Source organism: Pteropus alecto, unplaced genomic scaffold, assembly GCF_000325575.1.
Source record: "Pteropus alecto unplaced genomic scaffold, ASM32557v1 scaffold185, whole genome shotgun sequence".
In the NCBI taxonomy this organism is placed as follows: Eukaryota; Metazoa; Chordata; class Mammalia; order Chiroptera; family Pteropodidae; genus Pteropus; species Pteropus alecto.
Genome location: NW_006438088.1, coordinates 5,567,418 through 5,590,962, shown reverse-complemented (window position 1 = coordinate 5,590,962; position 23,545 = coordinate 5,567,418). Strand labels below are relative to the sequence as shown.

At 32.8% G+C, this 23,545-nt stretch overlaps 1 protein-coding gene and 1 pseudogene across 1 annotated transcript in view; both read left to right on the top strand.

The window, feature by feature from the left end:
* The window catches only part of ADGRG6 (adhesion G protein-coupled receptor G6), a 129,508-nt gene that overhangs the window by 61,930 nt on the left and 44,033 nt on the right, over window positions 1-23,545 (top strand). The window contains exons 4-9 of the mRNA XM_006915419.3: window positions 1,690-2,313; window positions 10,484-10,552; window positions 12,787-12,873; window positions 18,282-18,367; window positions 20,802-20,854; window positions 21,857-21,919. Coding sequence (XP_006915481.1) covers window positions 1,690-2,313; window positions 10,484-10,552; window positions 12,787-12,873; window positions 18,282-18,367; window positions 20,802-20,854; window positions 21,857-21,919 — 982 coding nt within the window. The remainder of the gene's footprint in view (window positions 1-1,689; window positions 2,314-10,483; window positions 10,553-12,786; window positions 12,874-18,281; window positions 18,368-20,801; window positions 20,855-21,856; window positions 21,920-23,545) is intronic.
* Window positions 10,131-10,249, top strand: LOC112482603 (annotated as a pseudogene).

Here is a 23,545-nt window from a genome sequence, read left to right as displayed (position 1 = left end):
AATAATTCCATTCTTTCAAAAACCTTTCATTGCTTAAGGAAAACACAAGCTTTAAGACTATGAGATTTACTTGCACATTTTTTCTCCTGAGCTACTTAAGTAGATGTCCTCTATCAAGAAAAACAAAAATAGAAAGGCACCACTATGAAAATAACTTTTATAAATTGTTAAAAATTTCTCATTATTATAAATTGTGTTTTTGTGGCAGTTATTTACTATTTGTAGTTGACATTAGGTATATGTGTGGGTAATTGAAACACATGCGCTTTGATTTTCCAAATGTTTTAAAAATTATAAAATATAGGAAATTTGAAAATAAAAAAGAAACTAATTACAATTATCTATACATGTACCCCCAGCCATAACCACTGATAAAATGTTGGTGGATATCTTTCCTTGTAGCCTTATTTTAATGACGCATATAGAACACTAGGTTCATATTGCATAAGCATCCTTTTAGGTAAATAGATCTTTAAACTGCTTTTGCTTTGTATTTAAAAAGTAGACTAAAATCCATGATTCTATTAAATTCCATCATGGATTTTTTAAGTAGAATATTTATATTTAAATGATGTTTTACCATAGATCTATTCTTGAAGTATATTAAAATATATTCAAACTAGCATTTATATGAAACCAGTATTAAACAGTATTTTTGAAGAGTTACTTCTCTCTCAGATCAGTTCATAATGTTTCACAATGTCTGTTATGTTAGCACAGGGCTAAATCCATTGTATTGTTTAGTAATTTCACATATATCACAGAAGGACTAGGCTAATGTATTTTTTGTAATTCATTATGTATTTAATAATAGTAATTCATATTAGTAATCAATACTAGCTATATATTGATATGGCATAGGCACTGCTATAGTGCTTTGCTGGCATTAACTTATTTAATTTCTGTGCAGTAGATACCATTGTCCTTCATTTTGCAGATGAACAGACTAGGATAGATCAAGGTGCATAACATGTCCAAGGTCACACGGCACTGTGTGGAAGAGCTGGGATAGGAAGCTCCACTGTCTGCCCTTTTAACTACTCCTTACTATCCCTCACAAACTAGATCAAATGCCCAGATATGATGGAAATATAGCTCAAAATTCCATTTTTGTTTGTCATTTTATTAGACTCCCTCTCCTCAATGGAATTATCTTTGCCTTTATTCCTGAAATACCATAGTGATGGGGCGTATGAGTATGATATGGGTGTCTGAAAGGGAGGGGGTAGCATAGGAGTGTTTGGGAAGAGCGAAAGGCAATTGTTAATGAAAAATAGGACTATTAGCTGTTATGTTTAGAAATTACTTGAAAAGTAGCATATTTTTGAAAATCTGAATTATCAATAGAGCTTTCCTAAAACTAATAGTTTATCAATTATGGTTTGGGGTTTGTTTGGTTTTTTTTTTTTTCAGTTCATGGATTAAGAAAAACACTTGTTATTAACTTGGCTGACTGTAACTCAAAGGTTTAGGTATGAGATCCAACCGCTATTAGAGTTAAAATGGGTGGGATTTCTGATTGCTATTATTATTATCGGTATAAGGAGATAGATTGGCGATCGAGGGTAAATGGACAGTGGAAGAGGAGAGTTTAATAGAGTGGCAGAGGGGACGGGTGTATCAGATATTTTGCATCTCAGTCCATTTCTGAAGTTAACATGTTTTATCTGTTATTATGTTTTGTCCTAGTTGCTGTGTCCTTAAGGAATCAAAAGGTCATTTTACCCCAGGCGCTAGATGTTTACCAGGTATCAATTGCAAAAAGTGTCTCTATTCCGGAGCTCAGTGCTTTCACAATCTGTTTCGAAGCAACCAAAATTGGCAAGGAAGACAACGACTGGATGGCTTTCTCCTACTCAGATGCATCCTTCACACAATTACTCAGTTTTGGAAAAGCCAAGAGCGGCTACTTTCTATCTATTTCTGGCTCAAAATGCTTACTAAACAGTGTATTACCTGTAAAGGATAAAGAAGACATTTTCACAGAAAGCTTTGAGCAGCTCTGCATCATTTGGAATAACTCTTTGGGCTCTGTTGGTGTAAGTTTTAAAAGAAACTATGAAGCAGTTCCATGCGATTCTACCATTAGTAAAGTTATTTCTGGGAATGGGAAATTGTTGTTGGGCTCCAATCAAAATGAAATTGCCTCTCTAAAAGGGGACATTTATAACTTTCGACTTTGGAATTTCACCATGAATTCCAAAATCCTCTCCAACCTCAGCTGTAATGTGAAAGGGAATGTGGTTGACTGGCAAAATGACTTTTGGAATATCCCAACCCTGGCTCTGAAAGCCGAAAGCAACCTAAGCTGTGGTAAGTCAGTGGCATATTAACTCCTTTTTTTCAAGCATTGTTCTATGAATATGTTTGTCAACAAGAAATCATACATACATATGTGTATAATTACATATGCGTACATGTATGCATGTATAATAAATACACACATGTATATACATATATATATATAATTGTCATTAATGAGAAGTTTTTAATTTTTAAAACGTTTTCTGCTTAGCCATTCATGGTATATGTTTGATTACAAGCCATGTATTTTTCAGTCAAAGCTTTTGGTCCTACCGTTTTTCAGTTATGTCATAAAATATCACAGTTTATCATTAGCATAGCAACAGTTATAATTATCATGTCTCAAATAGAAGTATTAATGCCAGACTGAAACAAAAGAAATTAATAAATTATTGTTTTTAATCACAAAGAGGATACAGTAAAAGTTGATTTTTATCGTCCTAGAATGAAATGTCCATGACATTATTTAAATAAACAACCACCACCTAAAAGAATAGTATTTACTCAGTTGGTATTAAATATCAAAACTGTCCATTTAAAGAAAATCTTTGATAATCAGGAATTATCACTGTTTTCTTTGAACTTTTTTTTCTCCATTTGAAAATGAGCATTTGTCATTTGTTTCAAGTACTCTTTTTTGGTGCTTTTTGGGAGTAGCTAAATGCAAAATAGGGAAATAATTCCATGTAACAAAATTATATTAAATTCTATCAAATGTCCTCTGTGTATTTAAGTTAATTTTGGAAGTCTTTATTTTACTACAGGACTGATCAGATACAAAAATGTGCAAATTTCAATATCACTTTTCAATGTTATATGACTAAATTTAAGGTGTTGATATGTACTTTTTAGTCACAGAGACAACTCTCAGTCATGGAGGTAAGAAGAAGTCTAATATTAAAAAGTAATTTGTATGTGTTTTTGGAGGAAATTCTATCAAAAACTCATTCCCAGTCTTTTGAACAAAGTAGGACCCACTGTGAAGACTTGAGGCCACCTCCCCAGGTTCTGTGACCTGTGTTTGCCCTTCCGGCCTGGGGAACTCCTACCTCTCTGTGTGGGTAACCCATTTCTCCGTGTGGCCATGGTGCTCCTGCAGATGTTGGGAGGCTATTAAGTGATGTCATTTGAGAGGTATTTCCTTGTGGGTTGTTGGAAAGAGGGTAAACCACGACCTTGTTCCAGAAAGAGACTGTGGAACTGTGTAAGAGCTAGTGGTGTTCCCCAGCTCGTCTCAGTCTGTTTAGCTACACAGCACCTTCAGGGCCTCCCGAGAAGTCTTTCACTTAGTGAGGAAAATGAGAAGACCCAGTGTGTGCGTTTGGTGTGGGATGATGAACGGGAGGAGAGGGCCCTGGCGCACTTCCTGCACCCACAGTGATAATCTTCAGTTGAGGGGCCTGTTTTCACCATATCCTTGGTCATTATTAGAAAGTCGTGATATAGACCATTTAACATTTGCCTTTCTGTAGAGCAGTATTTGAGGGCTATGGCAACCAAAGCAAACAAACGAAAAAGAATTTGTTTAGGTATATTAATAATTGTTAATACTTAATTTATACTGAAATTGAAAATATATACTAGGTACTATTTTAAGCACTTTATACTTATAACTCATTAACACAGATTCCCATGATGTGGATTTTATTTTTAACCCCATTTTACAGGTAAATCTGGGGCACAAAGGCTTTAAAGAATTTAACCAATGTTAATAAGTGTCCAAGCCTGGAATTAAACCCAGAAAGTTTGGTTTTAGAACCTTGCTCTCTTAACCAATATGATTTAGACTGCCCTTCAGAATAAGCAGGATTAGAAAATGGGACATAGGACTTGAAAAAGAGAGCTAATTTCTACCAGATGAGAAGTGTGAAGGTCCAGGAGCTGTCTCTTCTGATGAGTGCCTTTTGTGGGAAAACGCTAGCTTTCTAGGTGTTAACATAGTATTTGTTTTAAACAAAATTATGTTTTCTTCCCTGCAGTGTTTCTTGGATGCCTTAATATAATAAAATGTGAAGAATATAGCATACAAGAAGTGCTAAGCTTCTCTAAGAAATCCTGTAGACCAGGGATTGATGAACGAGAAGGGCCTATGACAGGCCATCTGTTTTTGTAAACAAAATTTTATTGGAACAGAGCCATGTCCATGAGTTTTTGTATTGTCTTTAACACTGTGTTTAAAACTCCTCTCCCAAGCCTTAAAGTTACCAGAATGCATCAAATACATGCTCATGTGGCTTAGTCATCTATAAGTTCTCAAAATGATTTCATTCAAAGGAGTGGCACAGCTTACCCACTCAGTGTACTTGAATGCCTTTAATTTTTGTAATGGTCTTCTTGACATCCACGATGACACTGAACACCCACATTCCATAGATTCAGATATCCTGGACTGTGTTTCAGGAGTCATAACAGGAGAGGGAGAGGGAGTTTCCTGCTGCTTAATCATCTTCTCTGGGAGTTGAAGAACCAAGTCACTTATTAACAGACAGGAAATACCTGTAACACAGATTGTATCTAAGCTTGTTAGCAAAGCAAAACTTCAATAAATGAAGAACAGTATGCTCTATTAACATTTTAACCTTTTTTTCCCAAAATGTTTTGGCTTGCCATTTATGGTGCTAATAACTTCTAAAAACTAATGATGAGTACATGAGTACAGTAGCCAATGGGAAAATAGAATTTATTCCTGACATTCCACTGGCCTGACAATGCCTGTTAAATATGACTTTCTTATTTCCTAATCAATCTGTGATAGAAAATGAATAGATTTTCCAAAGGCCTATTGTTAAGTAAATTTTCACATGTAAATAAGGTAGTAGAGCAGAACTGACTACATTTAAACATTCTGTCATTTGTTTCAAATATGAAATATCCTAACTTTAATAAATCAATAAATGTTTCAAGTTTCAAAATTAGGCTTTTTTGTTTTCCTAAATAATTCTAATTATACTAGGGAGGTATACCTTAATTAAGAAATTTTCATCAGTTTTTTTTTAAAAAACATGTTTAATCTTGTCAGTTCTTTTCAGAAAGAAAAACTTTATTTAGTAGCAGTTTTTATTTTATAGCATCATTTTTTTTTCCTTAGGACAATTTTATTAAACACGTTCAGTTTTATAACCTCCTTGGATTGATAATTTCCTTAGCCAACTCTTTAATTAGAGGTGCAAGTATTTGCCTGTGTTATGATTCAGGTTTAGATACTGGCTAATGTCCATCAGCTTTCACAAAGAACAGACAGTGCCTTCTCTACCAGTTTTATTTATTTTACTGCTAACTGCTCTTTCCTGAGGAGTGGTACAGTATAACTCAATGAATAGTCTAAGTTCAAACAAATTACATTTATTTTACAAGCATTTATTAAGCACTTCCATTTATTAGCCACTGTGGTTATAGAGATAAGACACAATTCATAAGTACCCAACTTTGTTGTTTTTCTTCTCTAGAAATGTTTGAATTTGTACCAACTTTTGTTTTCATTTCCAAAATTTTGTTCTTAATTACTAAGGCTTCATCAACTCTTGGATTTTTCCCTTTCATTTTCAATTATTATTATTTTTTTACCATCTCATTTTCAATGGGCAGTTCTGTCCTTCATGGTCACAAAACTTTGATTCACTATTGGCTCCTTCCTCCTTCCTTTCATCCCTAACAAGCTACTGAGTATTGCATTTTTAGATTACTAAATTATTTTTAATTAATAAAATAAAGATAAAATCACTTTGTCTTTACAAAGGACTTTATTATTTGGAAATGTTTAAACTCTATGAGCATAAATGGTTCTCAGAAATAATTCTATTTTAAATATATTTATTTGTGGAAAATTATAAAAAGGAAATTGAAAGGAATTATTTTTTTTCCCATTGTAACTCATGCCGAGGGTTTATTGCTGTCTACTATTATTTGGATTATCAGTGAGTAGGGTATAAGATGAGTTGTTGGCTACACATCAGTCTTTTTTTTTTAACCACAACTTGTGTAAATAAAAAGTGACTCCTTTCAGTAGCATAATTTTGGAAGAACAACATATAGAGAAGAGAGAGTAACAGCTTTACAGCTTTTCGTCAACTGCTCATTTTTAGTGATTACATTTCTTTCAAGGAAATTTGGCTCTAAATTTTGCAGTTACCATTAAGAAACACCTTTAAACACCTTTGTGATATCTACAAAACTCAGTGAACATACATAGGTCACATTCTGAAAACTATTTTCATGCCAAAGACATTATCATTATCCAGGAGAGAGTACTGTCTTGTCTTCCTTAACAATCTCCTGGTCTGTTGGCTAAGGAGAATTGATAGTAATAGTGGCTTTTTTAATGCAGATATGCTGAACATGGACCTGTTTAAAATTTTTAAAAAATGTGTACTCTTTTTATATTTTGTGTATTTACATATGATTTATTGTTTTTGCAATGTAAGATTTTATCAATATAATTTCCCTCTGATAAGACCTTTCGCTTGTATTTATACCATTTTAACCAAAACAATGATCAAATTTAATTTATATTGATATATTAAATCACCATAAAATCATGTTTATTGAGCATTTATAAAGCAATGTCAATTTGCTAAACTTGAAGTTGCCCAAGAAGGAGTAACCGACAACTTAAATATTAAGAAGTAAATGTTACAATATCTCATGACAAGATGTTACATTGAATTTTGAACTTGTTACTATACATTGACACTAATAAAATGTTAACAAAAATTGTCAAATATACGACCACCTAACCTCTGAAGATAACTAAAACACATACACACACACAAAACAAAATAAAACACACACACACAAAAAAAACACACAAAAAATGGCATGAAATCCTTAATTGACAACAATTGAAAATAGGCATTTATGTAAAAAAACAACTAATTGTCAGTTTACTGTACCAAAAGTTGGCATTTGAGAAATGTCAAGTCCTTACTGAACAGCCTACTGTGTACTAGATGCTGTGCTAGACCCTTGAACCCTACTAATAGCTTGCCTGCACTTCTATCTGTGACTTCTGCAAGTAAATATAAGTATTAACATATGTGATAAATAAAAAGTTATGTAAATCATAACTCTTCTGATTTTCTTTCCTTATTCCCACCTCTGAGCTCTTTATTATGCCACAGTGGAAATGTAGTTAGCCTTAAAACTTCTTTCCCACAACAATGTCCCCTTATCTCCGTTTGTCTTCCAGAGATACTGTATCAGTGCCAGAAGTTGGACTAAGGAGCCTTTGACTGCCAACATTGTGTGTAATTTGAGCACAGGAACTCCATCCCAGGGTCTCCTCTCTTGCACGTTACAGTGGCTGAGATTTCCTCAGCTATTTTGAGTTTTAAAGGCTTTTTAGTTTTTAGAATTTCTTTATTAAAATAAAGTACCGAAAGGAGAAATGAGGTCCTTCAAGAAGGAGGCATAAGTTAAGAGTTATGGGAAAGAAGAATGGGCAGAAAACTTTCAAGATAGAATTCTACTTCAATTCTGTCTGAGGCTGGCCTCAACTTCTGCCTCTTCAAATGTTCTTTTTCCATAGTACGCTTGTCTAAATTTTCAATCTTTAAAACTTCCCCTCCCTATCTCTACTTCCTTTCATAGTCAAGCTTCCCCTTTGCATTCACTCCTCAATCAAATGTTGGAAGTCTAGAATTTCATCTTTCTCACGCTCCTGAAACTAATTTCTGTAGAGCTACTATCGAAATTCCAATGCAAAGTTAAAGGTCTTCTCAGTCTTTATTATTCTTGACCTTTCTGGTACACTTGATATTAGCACATCCCCCATGAAACATTTTCACTTGAATTCCATAAAACCACCTTCTACAGGAGCTATTTTTACCTTTTCAAATGTATAGCTCTTTTAAAATAAAATATCTGATACTTAAATATAACAACATCTATGGTTACATCCTATTCTCTTCTCAAATCTACACTATAACTCTAGTGATCCCTGACACATCCATAGCTTTTGTTGGCTATTTCCTGGCTAGACTTCCTACAAAATCATGTACACCTGCCATGTATCCAGCTATTTCATAGTCACCTCAGTTTCCATTACTGGACTTAGAGGTTAGCCCACACGACGTTTTCTTCTTCCACTATTTCCTATCTCCTTTTATGAGATCATTATATATCAGTTTCTCAAGTTGGAAACCAGAAAAATAAAATGTCTTCTATTCTTCCCTTGCTTTGCCTGTTCTCTAGTAAGTCACTGAATTCTAAACATTCTATTTTCAAATGTCTTGTATCCATCTCTTTCTGTCCATCCTCATTGTACTCATGATACCAAGCCTGGATTATTAGTATTATTTATGCTTCTTGCATCTCCCCTATTTTAGTTGGTTATGGGGCCTCAAAAGTGTTCAAATTTAAATCTAATTTTCTCACCACTTCCCTTCATTTTTTTCTCATTTCCTTTAAGAAAGAGTTCAAAATGTGAGCAGTCATGCATAATGCATTCAGTAATTTACTCAGTAAAGTTCAAGCACTGACTTACTATGCGTTAGGAGTACACCGTTGTTAGAAAGTCACAGAGTCTCTGCACTCATGAAACCTGCATTCCATAAGACCCTCCATAGGCTCTTTATTACCTGGATATCTACAAATACTCTGCTCTAGGACTGCTATGTCACTTTGGTTCCCAGATATTTTCACTGCCTCCTAGGTGTGTTTTTCAGTAATTCTGTCTGCTAGAAATATTCATCTTTAGTCTCTGATCTCCTGATCAATATAGTGACCCCTCACATTCCTCACAGTTCTTCTTTGTAATAGATGGCTTCCTTCATCCTTCTCCCTTCTCACCAGCCCTCTGGTCAAGGCCTCATTCGAGTTACTAAGCACTTGACAGCACTCCAAGAACTGTTCATACATCTCCTGTTCATGCCTGTCTGACAGCAGTGACATTGTCTAAAGTATTATTATAGTCTCTGTGCTCATACAGTATAAGCAGTAAATTTTTATTGAATGCACATGTACAAGTCTATAATGAGAGCTTCTTGCCAGTTAACATCACAGACTTGCCTATAGGGTTGGTTCTTTCTGAGGTAACATCATTCCTTCCTTGGGCCAGGCACCTGAGGCAATCAAGAATGAGGAAACCATGACTCCTAAGATATTGTTAAGCTGGGGATACTTTCTGCTTATGCACACCATTCACATAGACATCTTTGATTAGCTCATGTACCTGCTCTGCATTCATGTGCTAGTTCCACAGGGAAGTTTGGAAAATGTTTAAACATTGGAATGGAATCGCTATTATAAAAACGTCCTTTTAAAATTGAATATATGTATTTATGTGTGTATTTGTATTTATTCTTCTGTCTTTATTCACAGTGCAGTATGTTTCATGATAAATTTAGCCCCTCTTCCCTAACCTTAACCTGTTCATAAAAGTCTGTTAATTGTCATAGGGAGATTTAGGGCAACAGAGAAAATCCACTACTCCTACTAGAAAATTGCTTAAAACTTGTTTCCTACTGAGGATGAGTCATTAAAAGATTGAAATAAAATGACACAGAGACCAACTCGAAGTCACAGAAACATATTTCTGGAATTGTAAATAGCATATGTTAGTGCCCAGGAACTGAATATGTGCATTTTATGAGTATTAATATCCAAGTTCACTTTCAAAAGTTACCTTTGATGTTTATACTATTTTATTTGTATGAATTTCCACTAGAACTGTATAATTTATTATGTGAAAAGGCCCTGAACTTTTTATACAAACATTTCCTTTCATGTGTGGATAGCCAATAAATTGAGTTAAAGATTTTGAGGGCTATTTCAAAAGACTTGATTTTACATTTGCAGAAATTGATACAAAGCCTTTAGGAGGATTACTTGTCTATGGCCTTGCCACCTGGAACAAGCCTGATCCCATCTGATCTCGGAAGCTAAGCAGGGTCGGGCCTGGTTAGTACTTGGATGGGAGACCACCTAGGAAGACCAGGTGCTGTAGGCATAAAAAATAAAAAAAAAGGGATCGTAAGCTGGCAAGGTCCTTGCAATCTGTGAGGTCAACCAAGGGTTCCCTCACCTAAAAAGAAAAAAAAAAAAGGATTACTTGATGTCAGAGTATTACTGGTGGACTCTTCTAAGGCTGCTCTTATTTTACCAGCCATTTGATTATGATATTTTTTTTCTGGATAATATTAAATCATGAGACAAACTTGTATAATCCTCTCTGTTGATCAAGGTTCCTATCTGGTCCCGCTCCCAGCACCAGAACTAGCCAACTGCGCAGATTTGGGGACCCTCTGCCAAGGTAGGGAGCTGGCGTTGTCCTCTGGAGTCTTTGTTTGCTGCTTGCTGTTTTGGATGATGCAGTTGTCATTGTTTTGGTTTTTATCTTAATTTTCTTTTGGGAAGCCAGAAACCAGCAAAACAGAAGAATTTCTGAGTGTGTTTTAGTTGTGTGGGTGCACAGTACATACAGTGTGGAGAAAGAATGCATTCACAAACTGGGTGACCACATTTCCATAAAGCACTGAGTTTTTAAGATGTGAATGATTATATACTATTAACCAAGAGTTGATTTCAGCTTTTTTCCCCCTCTCTTTTCAAGAATATTGCAAAGGCCCAATATAAATATGGTCATAACAATGTTTCGAAAAAGTATTCATGTCTAAAGAACAAGGGGAAAAACTAAGCCGAAGAGTCAGTTAAGTTTAAGACAAAGCCATGAGACAATTTATGATGTGCAATATAACTTAAATATTAATATAAAAATAGTTATACTAAAAGGTAATGCTAAACTAATATTAATGTAATTTATTCATTATTATAATACATAGTGACTAATGTTATGGTCAGTATTCTAATGATGTATTAGGTACTAAACAGTTGCATGCTAAGTAATATATAATTAAAGTCTTTCAAGTTTTAAAATAATAGTCTAAATATTTTGCTTTAGTTTTATCATTGCTCCTCTTAATTACCCATAACGCATTTTCATCCATTTATTCTATTAAATACTTCTTCATGAAGTAGCATGTTCTGTATACCACATTAAGAATCATGATCATGCCTTTGGTAAAAGTTGGATCTCTTACTAGGAGGACCATAGCATGAAAATGACAGGGGTTGCAAGTGAGATTAAATGAATAGAAACTGCAGGTTTCTTCTGTGGTTCCAGTGTGAGAGTGGGGTTGTAATTCATTATCTTCGTTTCCTTTCTGAGACATTATTCTTGATATTATTATCAATGAATGCCCTATGAAAATAAAATGAAGTAATTTTTTCCATGAAAGTGTAGTTTAAAAATAATTATATGAAATAGAAAAAAATCCTTAATTTGCCTAGTTCAAGATCTATGGTTTTTAAAAATTCTTATTTTCTTTTAATCTGAGATACCTATAGTACTGATTCCCTGGGTCAAAGGACCTGATGCTAGCTATTTTTCTCCTATGTCCTAAATGACCAAAAAGCATTTTCTTGTTCATCGATGAATTTTGCACTAAGATAAATATAACCGATTATTCATAATTTTAAAAAACAAAGATTTCAAAAAGAATATCCATTCTTAAGTATTATAAATTACTTTGGAATGGAAAAATTTTTAGTTAAGGATACATATTTTGAATCAAAGAATTCAGTATTTTCTAGAGTTTTTAGAACATTTCTTTTTGTGTAATCACTTAAATTTTGTTTTCAGTTTAGATAATTTTTAAAAAATTGAGACATAACATATAATGGTTATTGTACGTATGAATGTATGTTTAATAAAAATATGCTCCTGGGATAGACTAAATGAAAATTATGTGTATAGTTATTTTATTACTTATAGAGTTCCTCTAGAATCCCTTAGAATGATATCATCTAAGTATTATACAAGGGTTTAATCTTTGAGAGTTTTAATAGTATCAGAAGCATATCTATGACATAATGCTTTGAAAATGTCTCCCCCATAAGGCTTGCCATTATGGAGTGCATTTTGTCTGTCAACGTTTAGTAAAGTTATTGAGATCTGTAAATGATTGATTTAGTCTATACATTTTATTCTCATTTGTTTTCCTTTACATTTATCTTCTTAAGAAGAAATATATTTCCTCCGAGATTTTATTTCTCTTTTCTCAGTGTATTAGGAAGATTTGGTTTATTTAGATAATTTTCAAGCCGATAGGCACTGTGTAGATTGCCTTCTCTAACTTCTTGTTACAAACTTAGGAAACTGAGTTCTAGAAAGATTTAGCAGTGTAGTGATCAGCCTATTAATGGCAGACCTAGATCTAGAATCAAAATGTTCTTCTCCATTCTCTTTGTGCCAGATCCAGACTCTTGCAATATGGTACCGAAGGCCATGTGAACTGATTCTTAATGTGCCGTAGAAAGCATTGCTTTATTTTATGCATTATAACCGTAGAGTCTGTTGTATTTAGTGGAAAGAAATGATTTCCATTTCTCCTCTATATATTGTCATGAATTAATTATAGATTGCTTATCCATATTAACTGTCATGTACTCCTTGCAAAATTACATCTTTCTCATCTTTATTACCAGCTACTACTGTAAGCTCTCCTAGTACTACAACACCCACTGTCACCACTAACATTCCTGTAACTAATAGAATCGCTAGAGAAAGGAATGGTAAGAATTATTATCTTCTATATTTGTAGTATGTCTGACGTGATAAAAAATTGTATTCTAAGGGTGGGAATACCTAATGTTCCAACAAAGTTTTTGTTATTGGAATCGGTCAGTACATTTGCAAGACTAGTAAAATAAATAAACATCACTTGATTCTTTTGAGTTCCCCATTCTAATGACTAGTGGAATGAGGTCATTTCCAGGACCACTTCTCTGTACTTTAGCTAAAATTTCTTTCAAAAGAAGTTTTATGAGAAAGGCATTTAATTAAAAGGAATTAGTTTGCATTATGCTAGAGATCTGAGAAAAAAATTATTCATGATATTTTGTCAGATTATCTCTTCAGGAAACTACTTTTTAAAAGATTTTGTAATTTCAAAAAACTAAATAATTTTAGTAATTTAATTTTTCACTAAAGCCACTTTCTGTTCAAATATTGGTGACATTTAGATCAATTTATTTGGTAACAGTTTGGTCTCTGTTTTTATTTGTTGAAGTATAATGGTTAGAATGCGATTGTCTATTAACTAAATCCTAAATCTGTTTTTGAGTAAAAATACTTCAAGTAACTATACTTCTTGCCTTTTTGATTCCTATGTACTTTTCTATTTATATTATTTGTAATTTGTAAATATAGCAGTTACATAGGATAAGAAATAAGTAGGGCAAATGCCAGGTGAATTGAGTGATTATTTAATCTGTTGCCTATATGGACCACATATATAACCTTTTGGTAATTCAGAGTGATTTCAATTCCTTCTGAAAAAGAGAAATTCCAATCAGGTGACCATACCATTGCCTCTAATACAGTAATATTCTCAAATATGAGATATTAGAAACAAAGGAATTTTCTCAACGCCAGTCATTTAACTTACAAGGCCAAGACATCTGTAGTATATCACAAGGGAGCAAAACCCAAAGAAAAGAACCCACATAGTTCATTTTTTCTTTTGGCTTTGGGGGTTACATCAACTTCCTCTATAAGGACATTTAAATTGGGTATGGAATATTTTACATGAAATGTAGATATAAATTTCATTAAGGTTATAAAGACTTCGATTCAGAGAAGTGTTTATGGTTATTCTGTTAGTTACACCAAGGAGATTTATGATGGAGCAAAAATTCCAGCAACCCCCGAGACAGCAAAAGCAGCTGAAGTTTCCAATGCATATTTCACATGGACTCCAGCCAGTAGATGGGAATATTATAATTCTAACTAAGTATTTCGCTCTTTGTATGAACACACAAAGAGCCTCTGTGGCATTCTCCCTCCAGGACTGGCACATCCTCTACTGCCCAAGAACGTTTATATGATGCTTTAGAGTCCTCAACTTGCTGGAGTAGAACTGTATTCACTCGATCATGTCATTTCTGACATTCTTGAAGAGAGCCTTGTTTAGTCCATCGCTCTCCCTGCGTCATAACCTTCCTTGGAGTTTGAACAAAGCAAGCAAATGTTCGAATCAGTTGAAATGGTTTGACTTGACCACATTAAAGAAAAAAAATCTAGTTCAGATGATTCTTGATAAAAATATAATCCTAGCATTTAAAAATGTTGAAAGGTTTTCAAAAGTGGTCATGTAGTAGAAATATTCTCAAAATTGTGTCTTCAAATTTTTGTACCATTTTTAAACCGCATCCTTGAAACACCTCTACTATTTAATAGTATTTTTTCTAAATTGACTCACATTTTGTACTTAAATGTTTTTATTTTTATGGGAAAATCGATATCACTATTGTAAAATGAAACCACTACACCATTTTTAAAAATAGAAGTGAAAAGTGAAAATAAATATAATGAAAACAATGGTATTGAATTCCCCCTATGTCCTATTACTTTCTCACATCTCAGTGCCCAAAGCTTTCATTATCTTTTTAAAAAGGAAGAATAACAAAGTGTTAGAGATAGTCTATAATCAAATAAGATTTTTTCTTTGATGTCAAATTTGAAATAATTGAAAAGAGAATTACTTGTTCACCTTGTAAATAAATGGGATTTAATGTCATGTCCTGGGCTATCTAAGATCATTCACATACTGTCAACAATTTCAGATATACTTTTTTATTCCTTGGGAAACTCATATAGTAAACATTCTCAGGCTTATGATCTGATATATTAGAGAATCTTTTTTGTTCACCATAAGAAAGATAGGCACAAATGTCAAATCTGTTTTCTACCTTATCCAGTTTTTTAAACTCTGGACTATCAGAGAGTTTTATTGAGTTTATCGGAAATGAAAGGAAAAGAATTGAAATTGATTGACAATCAGACATATTTCTTCAGTATATCAATAAAATGTGCTTTCCCAGCTTTTGTGAAATGTTCCTATTTTTTTGTGTGTGTAAAGTTCTTTTTATTTTCAATAAAACTTTGTAAGATACCTCAGATTATATACTAAGAAAATCTTATCTTTTAAGCTGCGTTTCACATGTATTTCAGGAAATGATGAATAATCTAGGTATTCCTGCAAATAACCGCTGTGCCTTTTGTATTACATTCCCAAGAAAAGCTCTTGGACTAATCATTATTTCCATTCTAAATATTCCATTATTTCCGAATCATATTTTCTATGCTTGAAGCATCACTCTAGTGCTACTGAATATTAAACTTTTGTGAGGTCAGCAACCCAAGTAAGAAACTAACTTCGTTAGTATTATTATTTTAAAAACCTAGCTTACAAATACAAACTATAATACTACTTCTAGTTTCTTACATACATTTAACTACTCAATTAAAAAAAATCCCTCTGAAGATATTTGTTTGTATCCAACAATATCTTTAAAAAATTGTGTGTGTAGGATGAGCAGGACTCATCATAAATGGCACTGTCATATCATAATTGCCTGATCACTAGTTCAAAAAATAATCTTGAATCTAAAATAACATTTGTTTTATATTTTAACATCTGTCTTTTCAAATATATATATATGCATATATATATTTTAAATCTGCATTTTCAAACCTAGTAGATAAAGCAGTGTCTTATCTATATTGTTCAAGAAACTGAAAAGAGTGTTAAAACAAAAAGGAAAAATTAATTGGAGAAAGACTTCCAGACAGGAATGCTGTTTTGATACCACATCGGTAATGGCAAGCAGTGACTCCTACTTTGATGTTCTTTGTGGCTGGAAGAGTTATCTAATTGGAAGATGGTTATATTTTTAAATACCTTTTTCCCCCAAAGTTATGTCTATCATGAATTCTTCTGGCCTGGATGTCATTTAATTAGAACAATACATATATCTTTTGAAGTCTCGATCATATGAAGATTAGCGAATAGCTTTTCTATTGAGACACCTTGGGAATTGTTACATTTATAGAAGACAACTTGACTGCAAGGATGACATGGAAAAGCCTGCATCAGTGTGTCTTAATTGCACATTTTCTGCACTGGCAATGCTTAAACCAATTATTTTGCAGCAATTTTAAACCCTTTTCACCAGCCCTTTAGTGGACATTTTATTTTGCTTTGACATTTCATTCTCAGACATTTTTCACAACTACTTGTTGACTACATTACTCAAAAAATTTTTAAAGTAGAACGAGTAGCCTCTGCTGAGTAGTTTTTGGATAAGTATATAAATATATCGTTTTAAGGCTTCTAAGGAGACACTACTTGACAATGATCTATAGCACAAGAGAATATGTAACACAGAATGCTAGGTTGTTTGGTATATTTACATATTTTATTTGCCTTAAGCCAGATAACTCTAAGGAGAGTACTATATTTATGTTGATATAGGCCACCTCTGATATTGGGTGTCTTTCTCATTTATAAAACAGTGAAATGAAAAAAAAAAGTGAAGTAGGAAATATTTAAAATTAAACAATATCTTAACTATTTGATGCTTCCATAACATTTCAGAAGTGTCAGTGATTAAAATGACTAATTTTTAGTGTTTTGCAATATTCTCCTGAATGGGAAATTTTAGCAAACATGCTTTAGGTCTCCATCTAGTGGTAGTTTTTCAGTTACTCTATTGACATCAGTGAAAAATCACAGAATATCTCTAGGATTCTGAAATAAATATAGATTCTTAGAATTTTGCGATTTGAATTCTAGTCATTAAGAGTGTTCATGATTTGCTGTGATAAAATCTACAGTGTAAAATGATTTTATTTGAATATTATCATTTGATTTAAATACATTTCTCTAAATATTTTCATTTAGAATATTTTTTAAACGAACATGAATTCAAGATCATTAAAATACTTGAGGAGTTTTAGAAGCTGAAATAACCTAGTCTGCATAAATTAAACTCACCGTACTCGGCCTTGTACCAATTTCATATGTTTATATTATATCTGGGAATGGTGGTTTTTCTTTTTTTTTTTAAGCACGATTCTGACCAATGTACTGGAAAAACATTCCTTTTAGTAGTTGGACTGGAGTTTACATTTTGGTAGATTGGGGAGTTTCCAGGGACATACTTTTTTGTACTTTTTCTAAAAAAATCTTTAATAAAACCATTTTCCATTATTGTTTTAATTGTGTATTTCTACATTTTCTGTGCATATTTTACATAAGACTTACCAAAACGTAAGCCTGAATAAAGATGCAATGATTGCCAGTAATGGAGATGCAAAAAAAATTTTTTTCTTTATAACCTACTCCATTTTAAAAGGGTCTTTTTCTTGTTAGCTAATTTTAGTAAGATGCCCTGTAGCAAACATCTAAGGAGATTTAGCAAATCCTGGCTGGCAAGATTGATAGGTGTATATATGACTACTTTAAAGACTGTTCCCAAAAGCAAAAAGCAGAATCTTCTGACATAACGTTTTCTTTTTAAAGCAAGCTTGTACATTCAAAATCTCATCTGCAAATATTACTTCTTTCCCCCCCTCTACTTTGGTACAAATGACTACATTTATGGAATTTTGATGAAAAGTCTGGTGAAATTCAACTCAGTAACTTTGAAGAAAATGCTTTATCAGGGAGGGGAAAGAGGCAAGGGAGCAGAAGGGGCTGGGATCAGTAAATATGTGTATGGCTGTTCTTTTTCAAGTTAACACCTGCCCATCTTCTTATTCAAGCTTTTACATGCTGAACTCTGTAAGTACAAAAAAAGGATAATTTCTTGTTACAGGATATCAAAGTGTACATGAAAAAATTACCACTTTACAGATCATAGATATCAGAAATTTATAGATTTTAAAAATACAAAGAAACATATGCAGTTGATAATTCAAGAGCAATGATACCCATAAGAGTAAAGTAATTGTTCACTATTTCTAAGAAGTTGCAAAGGTCAATGAGCATCAAGTCAAAATATCTCAGAAATTTTCTGTACCTAAGTAGACAGTGTTTCTTTTAACTTGTATGAAATTGTATGATTGTAAATTTACACTGATAATTACATGACTATAAAATTTAATTAATGGGCTAAATCTTATTTCCAATGGACAGATGGAATTATCTATAGAATTTCCATAGTGATTCTAAACATCCTTCATCACGCTGAGGTAAAAGTACAGAGCAAGGTGACAGAATGGGTAAGTGAACTCGTAAGATTTCTTTTTTGGTTTTAAATCATTAACCTCTGGAAATCTGGGAAAGATCCTACTGTCTGAGTAACTAAGTCCACAGATCATACTGAAACACAGATGCTAGTCATTAGAAATTGATACATAAGTTTGGTGGTGTACTTGTGCATAGAAAAGAGATACGTTTGAAAAAAGGACCAGAAACTGAGCCTAATAGACTATTTAATGTCTAAATAAGAAAGTGCCACACAAATGGAAATGTGTATTGGTAGGCATCTTTATTTACTATGATAGTCATACATTTTTAGCACTGTTTTGCAATGTATATTACTTTTAAAAATTTAATTATTCTACTGTTTGACTAAAAAAAAAGTCTAAAAATATATACAGCAACTCCTCGAATAACAGTTGCATTCAACGTCATTTTGTTATAACATTGATGAGATGCTGTAAGAACTTACCTCTTATTTATGTCAATTAACCTATGATAAAATTGGTTTCATTATACCTCATTTCACTCAAACTTGCAGAACCCATTAATGACTTTAGGTGAGGACTTACTGTATCATAGAACTCTCCCACCCACTTGGATATACATTCTGAAGTAAGAAAAATGGGTTTTCTTGTAGGTGTCTGATAAATGTGCTCTTTTTAAAAATTTTTTATTTTATTATTTCAAGTATATAGTACTTTGGTTAGACATTTATATAGTTTATAAAATGATCCCCCTAATTGCTCTTTCTCTCCTCTGGCTCTCCACTTAGCCACTACATTAACGCTAACTGCATTCCCTATGCCATGGTTCCCATCCCGATGACCATCTATCAACTACTAATTTGTACTTCTATAACCCTTCACCATTTTCTTCCAGTCCCCCAACCCTCCTCCCCTTTGGCCATCGTCCTCAATAAATGTGTTCTTGGTAGGAAAAGAAAGTTAAACCATATCCTGAGAGGTACTACATATTATATGTATACTTTATATACATATAATATATTTGAAGAATGATAGGTAAACAGTTTTATTTTTAAAGGCAACACCCTTTAAAACAAGTTGACCACAAGAAATAATAGTATGTAATTAACAATTCTGTTTTAAAATCGGGGAAGTGATATTCCCTAATAGAAGTCAAAGAAAAAAGCTACCGTTGACTTTTTTAATGACACATTAACTTTAGTAACCAATTTAAACACTAAATGTGTTTAATTTCTAAATGGAGAGCAGACTTTACAGAAGGAGTATTCTTGAATTCTATTTTCTTTCCAGAATTGTTCTTTTAGTTTTTTTTTTTAAGTCAGTGTTTTCAAAAGATAAAATTCTTTATTTTCATTATCAAATAAACCACTTCTTGTGAATCTTGAAAATTAGCATTCACTAAAGAGTCTGTTTTAGACAGGTATGATTTGACATTTCTATTTATTTAAGGCACGGTTTTCAACACAGCATCATTCTCATCTGGAGCTAAACTTTACTGGACACTTTCAGTTTGAGATGCAAGATACCAAAGCAGATACTTGATAAAAGAGAAAATATAAGGAGTGTCCCTGATTCATGTTATTACTATGCACAACTTAAAAATAATTTAACACTTTTTGCTAGAATTTCCATTCAGTTTGAGAAATACCAGGAAGGCTAAATGTGTATATGAAACAAGACCCAAAAAACCCTTTAGAGGTGATATATAATAAGAGAATTTCACGTCAGTAAGGAAATCCTGTTTTGCGATTGTATTGAACAATGCATTTTTGGAAGTTTGTTATTTATATTGAGAAGAATCCATTGCCTTATTTAAAAGTCTGGTCCTGAGACCTACAAAGACTGTTATGAAACCACACAACAGTTAACATAATTCTCAGTAATCTTAAACTTATTTTTTTCAAAGGTTTATATTTTTAGTTTATAACTTTTCTGTCAATATTCTTATGAAAGTATAATTACCATAAACATATGTTTTACTGCACCTTGGTGTCTATTGAATAAAGACTATGGAAGGTGTCCATTGTGATGATCTTCCCTGTGTATCCTCTTACAGCTAAATTCTCTGTGTTATGGCTAATTTGGAGGCCCATTTTATGAGCTAGAGTGGAAAGTGTAGTGTTTCAAGACAGACTTGGGTTTCAATCTCGGATCTGCTACTTCTTAGTTGGGTGACTTTAGGCAAGCTCTAACTCTGTGAAGCTCAGTTTCCTCATTTATAAGACAGCAGGGACAGATAATACCTATCTCATTAGCTGCTGTGAGATTGAAAGAAATAACATTTGTAAAGTTCTTGGCATACAATGATCCAATAACTGTTATCTTTACCCTTTTTTCATTCCTCTAGCTCTACAGGATTTTCCCAGGGTCTTATTCCAATAACAACTTAGCTTTTGGGAGGGAAGAAACTTGATTCAGGGTTTTTTTTGAGTATTACCCAACTTACCCTTTTCATTGTATTTTGCAGCTCAATTCAACCTTTGAAAATTGGAACTACACTGTGTATGTGGTTAATATCAGGTAAATGACAGAATGAATTACTTGAGAAATAAAAAGTAGTGACTAGTACTACCCTGTATCTCTCTGATTCTACCTACAAACATGCACATGCATAAATATACACACATGTACCATATTCATGATCTTTTTAAAACTGCTCTGTATGATGTCAGTTCTTTGCACAAAATGTTTAATGTTGCAGCAGTGGTTTTTAACAAAATATTTTGATCCTGATCCCCAATCATTTTTTTTAATTTAGCCTGTACTCCCAAAATATCTTTGTGACTTTACATAAATTGTATATGTGTGTGTATATATGTATTACTTAACCAATATATTATACATTACAATATATCACAAATTAAAAGAGGACAATTAAATATAAATAGAAGTTCTGGTAATTTCTTCTCACACCCCAGATCACCTATAGTACCCCCAGAGTTGCATGTACCCCAATTTTGAGATCACTTTTCTATAAGACATCTACAATGTGATTGCATACTAGCTTTTCAAAATTATCTTCACTGTTCTTCTATTTAAATACACTCCAAAATACCCAGTAAATAGTATCATCTACATATGCTTCTCTGCACCTTGTTTTCACAGTTATACTTTAATTAGCTTTCTGAAGTCTATTTCATGAATTCTAAGCATATATTCTGTGAATGCAAGAGATGTAATAACACATAGAAAGGGATCAAATAGTCAAATGAGTTTAAGAAGTACATTATTAAACAAACAAGCAGATTTCTATATCTCAGAACATCTCAGACACTTTAGCATCCTAAAATGCACTGTGAATCTTAAAAAGAGAGCAAGGGCACACACAATTGTTGAGCTTATTTGACTGTGAAGCTAGTTAGTCTCACGTACTTGGAAGAATGAGAACCTCATCACATACATAACTTTGAAAATACTGGCTTAGAATGTGCATTCTGCCTCTCTCTTTCACCTCCTCAGATTTTGTTAAGGAATTGTGTAACAGATGAGGTTGATAATGAATACGTGTATTTTTATTTATAGTTTTCACCTGAGCACAGGAGAGGACAAGATTAAAGTCAAGAGAAGCATTGTGAATGATCAAAGGTAACACTGAGAAAATCTTACAGAAAGTATAACGCTCTTTCTCTTGCCTCTGCTTTGATTGTCTGATAGAGAAATGAAAGCAATGACATAAAAGAGGAACATTTTAATTATGTTGCATATTTAGATTATGTCTAAATAATGCATACTTTTTTTTCTTGAAGTTAAAACCATAATATAGTTGACTGGATAAAAATGTACACCTGATGAAAAATAATTCAGAAATAGGATATTTAAAATAGATGTTATTAGTGTTAGTATTTCTGGTTTATTTATGATAATCCGTTACCTCTGATCTGAAATTTCAGAGAGAACTTCAAAGAAAAATAATATTTTCTTAGCTTTTTTAAAAGCAAGGTATGTATGTATGATAGCATCTAGTAATATGGGTAATAGCTGCCAAAATATTTTCTGTATTTTAAAGCCATCAGCTAATTTTCTGAAATCTCTATTTTAAATTTATAGCAAGATAATGTCTAAAGCAGTCAGATAATTTAATGGACATGTTCACCATATATAATTAATTGACATATAAAAGCCAGCTGTTCAGAGTGTCATATAACAAAAAACAATCTAAAATCCTAAATGGAATAAATTTAGTTGTGTCCAGGGTACCATATTCTATCTCCATAAAATTAAAAAAAAAATTACTAGAAAAGCAAAAGTTCACATAAGTCTTGCTCAGTTACAATTGACTGAACTTAAATTATGGATTTATAACCTTAGTGATGGAATATACTTCTCTTCAGGTGATATATTCTTATTAGGAGAAGATTAAAATAAAATTCCATATGAGAGTTGACCAGAGAGTTTTCTTCTTCTTTTTTTTTTTCTTATTCAACATTAGAAAAAAAAAGTCTTTAAAGTTATATTTGAAACTTATCATTCCTGTATATATTCAACAAACAAGATTGAGCCATCTGATTAGGAAAAATTGTTTTTATTTTCTAATGTTTTTTTTTTTCTTTATGATCTGAAGTATAATGTATTTTCATACTATATTCTCGATGATGACAGGACATTTCTCCTCTATTTAGCCAAAAAATTTCTTCTCCAACCCTTACTGCTAGATCACATTGAGCCTTGAATAATGGATCCATCAGCAATCAGGATCCCTTTTCTGGACACTGTGTAACCATTGAGGCAGCCCTGCTATAGAGTCTCACCAATGGGAGACGCCCTTCAAGAAGTCAGCATTGCCCTTTTTGGGTTACTTACTGTGATTCTTCTACTCCCTGACAATACTAAAATCAGTCAACCTTAGTAGAGGTCAGCACCTCAATAACTCATGCTTGAAAGACATTTAAATTCATAGACTCTGTTTCCTATCTGTCAGACCACTGGGTGACATCACAGAAAATTACAGGGAGAGCGAACTAAGACAATATATATAGGAAAATCAACACATTTAGCTTCTTGGTACAAACTCTTGACATTGTCTTCAACTTTATTTTTATAGTCTTCCACCCCCTCTTTCTGTCTACTTTCTAATGCTCTTGATGAACCTTTATAGTCTCTCTCAGTTTTTCTCAAAACCTTAGGCTACTAGTTTTACACACACTCTTGTTTCAAGATTTTCCTTTTAATTTGATTGTAACACAACACAGAACCATAGCTTCCGAGAATGCT